Below are 4132 nucleotides of genomic sequence, written 5' to 3'. Positions count from 1 at the left end.
CGAAGGAAAAAAATGGACGAGTTCTTGCAAATGTGGAGATGGTAAAGAATCGAATGTTCAAACCCAAAATTAAAGAGTACATTGTCAAAAAAATCCTTTTGTGATGAAAAAATTGAGCTTGAAGTTTTAATGGCAAAATCAAGTAGCTTGGAAGAAATTTTCAATTTACTGAATAATGAAAAGTCAGATCTTCTAGATGAAAGGAGTGTCATGATATCTCAATTGGAGACGGTTGAAGCAAAATTTGGTAGCCTGGAAAGAAGGTTTACAAGATTAGAAGAAAAATATGTTGATATGGAGAAAGGCAAAGAAAGTAGAGTCAATCAAGTAGAAGAACTCCATTTGTTTCTTTTGGCACAAAAAGAAAAGGTGAATAAATTACAATCCAAATTAGAAACCCCTTATAAGTTTTCAAATGTCCTTAAAGTTATGAAGAAGTTGGGGGCATAACCAAATGCCAATGACAAGTATCTGCAATGTTTTGTTATTGTTGGTGAGAGTGTAGGAAATACTTTAGATGGTCTGACTATGGGGTTGTGACAATAAGAAACTTGGTTCATATGTTGTACTTGAAGATAGTGGTTCTGATTTGGGAGAAGAGGGTAAATGGAACTCTCTCAAGGAATTATTTGAAAAAGATATATGCTCAAATCATTATGTTCCATGCTCATTGAAGTTAAAGTCTTCCTTAAATCCTTTAAATTCCAAGGCTAAAAGTGGAGAAAATTTTGTTTGGGAAATTAAAAGTAATTCAATTCAAAATTCTGCATGGATTAGTGCATTGAAGAAAACTGAAGTTGTTTCTAATCTAGAATAATATGGTGACTACTAGAAAAATATTGGAAACAGCTAGGATAAAGAAAAATATAAAATTGGAAGTGTGGGCAATGACAATCTTTTATTTTGAAATTTGAATAGCCAATAATTATTATCTTTAATTTTAGTTTTGAATGTGATTTATACTATGATTTTAAATGTAATTTATAGTATAGCTTTTATGAGAGAGAAAATAGAATTTGAGAAGTCTATTATAATACTATCTAGAGAGATTGTATTCTTATTTAAAAAGTAATAGGAAAATAAAAGTTATATTCTTTGTTCACAGATTCAACTTCATTTCTACATAAAGAGATTTTACTTAGTTGCAATTCTATTTAACATCACCCTCCAAACAAAAGTTTAAGTGAAGGGTATGAATTTCAAACTCCAAAGTAAAAATAGAGAATCAGAAGTTGTATCACCCAATGGTTTAGATAGTCTAATATAATTAGACTGTGATGAACTTGATATTCAAATTATTTTAAAAAATAAAAGTAAGGAAGAATTTGAAGAATCATATAAATCGTGAGGAGATTATGATTAATAAAAAATCCAATGATTCTTTTTTAAGTGATTAGTTTAAAAAATTGTCTTAATTGAGTGAGTAGATTCTCAAATAAATTCCGTAGAAGATGAGCTAAGTAAAATAACTAAAACTACAAAATACATGCATTTTATCTAGTACAAATTTGACATTTCTATATTCAACAATAACGTTTTCTTACATTTCATGATGATTAATTCCCAATAGTGTTGTAAATGTATAAAATGTTTATAAGCACAAAAAAGAACTTGCGTTTGCTTTGATAAAACATTAGGAAATAATTGAAACAATTAAAGAATATTATCTGAGTGATTTCAATACACGTTAAATTGACTAACTTATAAACTTAAAACCATTACCTAAAAATTCTTTGCATTTATTAAATCTTTTCCAGCACCAAAATCTTTGGTAGAAATTTCTTCTGCACTCACAATAGGTAAGAAACCCATTTGAGTACCATCACTATCGCTTTCAATCTCCCCTTCAAGACTTAATCCTTCAATTCTTGTTCCAAGGGGATCTCCAATGATTCCCACATCTATTAAGAAGAAGAAAAAAGAGAGTAATTAGTCGAACAGAAGAAGAAACAATAAATAGCATTTTATCTTCTTAAAATATAAGACTAGTTAAATATACTTTTCTACTACATAGCAAAAAGTTAATTTTTTTTTCTATATTCTAAACTTTAAACCTTTACGTGTAGTAAAAAAATCGGTTGAAATGTGTATTTATTAGTGTTTTTAAGTCTAATTCAATTCTATATAACCGATTCATGGGATGAAGTTTGCACACGCTTATATACAATGAAATATTCTTATCTTTAGTCGATGTATGATCTTCAACAAGAAAAAAATCAATTTCATATAAAATTACATAAAAAAAAAGAAACATATTTAACCTTAAAATGTATAACCTAGCAAAGAATGATACAAAGTGTAATGAAAAGAAAATATGTAATTGACAAATATACTTGACTAACTTTAGGTTATCATAAATCAAATACCAAGAAAGAGGAATTAAAATCGGAAACTCAAAGAGATATATGTTTGGAGAAATAAATTGGTGGTTGAATGCATGATTGACCTGGATTTGAGAAGAGCCAAAGAATGAGGGCACAAGCAATTAAAACAAAAGGGATAACATGCACTGCATTTTCTGCAAACTTCACACGTGCCCTCTCCCTCTTTGCCAAGTCTGCAATGGGATCATAAGTAGGTAAATGGCTGCCATCAAACATAGAATAAGATGATCTATGTCCTGAAGATGAACCACTCGTCGCATGCTTGAAGTAGTCATCAGAGAACCTGTTCCAGCTTGCAGACCTGTGCATCTTAGTTACTTGATTAATTACTTTTCCAACTAGAAAATTATGTGCCAATTAATTTGGAGTGAAGAGAATTGTGAGGACCACAAAGGGTCATAAATTGTTGTACATCAAAACTACTTCATCATCAAAACAATAAGAATAATAATAATATAAAGAAACTAAAGTCCAAAGAAAGATGAGAAAAGTCTCTACGAGAATGAAGCCACTTTCAATGAGTTCGGATCTTTGCTCTTTCTTCCACAAGTACACCCCTCTTACCAATTCAATCACCATATTTATTGCGTCTTCCCAACAAACTGTTTAATATCAATTTCTCTTTCTCAAGAATATATTATTAGTTGAGTTTCTCAATTTAGACTATTTAAAAACTTTAATTTCATCATTTTATTAATGCCGATTTTGATTTATTTGTTTGATTTTTGTAATTGATATGCATGTTGTATTTTTCCAATTCAACGAACATAAACATAGTAACTTTATATATTTTAAAATTTAAAGAACCAGATTGAATTAATTAAATACATAAAGGGACCAATTAAATTAATAATTTAGTCAATTGGATTTTACTAGCCTCACTACAAGAAAAATCAGTGTATTTTATCGAGAAAAAACGGACACAAATGAAAAAAAAGTGTAATCAGAACATGCAAAATTGAAAAAAAACCTTGTGTGGATCTGGCCCACACATAAATGAAAAAGAAAAAACATAAAAAATATTTGTGTGGACTTGCCCATAAATACCAAAAAAATATTTTATTTTATCTTTCTAATCATTTTTACTTATAATAAATTTTAAAATAACAAATCCAAATAAAAAAAAATCACAACATAAAAATCATCCAAGTAGAATAAAAAAGACATTCAAATGATTTCAACCATTCAAACATTCATATAACTTTTAGTCAAACTGAATATTAATACATAAAATAGAATTTATAGAATTAAAATAAACCATAAAATAAAATTGTAATTTAAAAATTAACTAAAAGTATTAAAACTTAAAATTTACGATAATACAAATTATATAAAAAAAGTACAAATGAAAATATAAAATGTGTCTCATGAAGTAGAGATAGCAGTGATGTGATATATAAAAACCTATAAAAAAATATAAACAATGTGAATAAATAAAATATTTAGTATATAATAAAACTGTGAAATAATTAAACTTACAGTCTGGGATGCACTTCAAGGAAGGGGGTGGTCATCATGCTCTAGAGCATACTGGTGGAGAAATTGACTTGTGCTAGTGGAAGCATTGTCACATTACAACACTGAGACAAGGTGTTCCTTTATTTGCTTCATTTCGTCCTCCAAATGTGCATACTTTCGACCCCATATACTATGTTCTGCATGAAGTTGTTGGTTTTCAGCCAACTAATCAGATTGTGAAGCATCGAAAGCAAAGGAGGGTCGAGTGAGGGAAAAGACTCCTTGGCAGA

At 28.9% G+C, this 4132-nt stretch overlaps 1 protein-coding gene across 1 annotated transcript; it reads right to left on the bottom strand.

Moving 5' to 3' along the window:
• Positions 1-1616: 1616 nt before the first annotated feature.
• LOC137828663 (uncharacterized) lies at positions 1617-2787 on the bottom strand. The gene is made up of 2 exons (XM_068635327.2): positions 2447-2787; positions 1617-1901 (listed from the first exon to the last, which is right to left on the bottom strand). The coding sequence occupies exons 1-2, from the start codon at positions 2691-2693 to the stop codon at positions 1723-1725; spliced, it is 426 nt and encodes a 141-aa protein (XP_068491428.2). The 5' UTR covers positions 2694-2787; the 3' UTR covers positions 1617-1722.
• Positions 2788-4132: the final 1345 nt, after the last annotated feature.

The sequence above is a fragment of the Phaseolus vulgaris genome, chromosome 7 (assembly GCF_051622355.1).
Source record: "Phaseolus vulgaris cultivar YP4 chromosome 7, ASM5162235v1, whole genome shotgun sequence".
NCBI lineage: Eukaryota > Viridiplantae > Streptophyta > Magnoliopsida > Fabales > Fabaceae > Phaseolus > Phaseolus vulgaris.
Note: the sequence above shows the minus strand (reverse complement) of the source record. Positions and strands in the feature narration are given on the sequence as shown.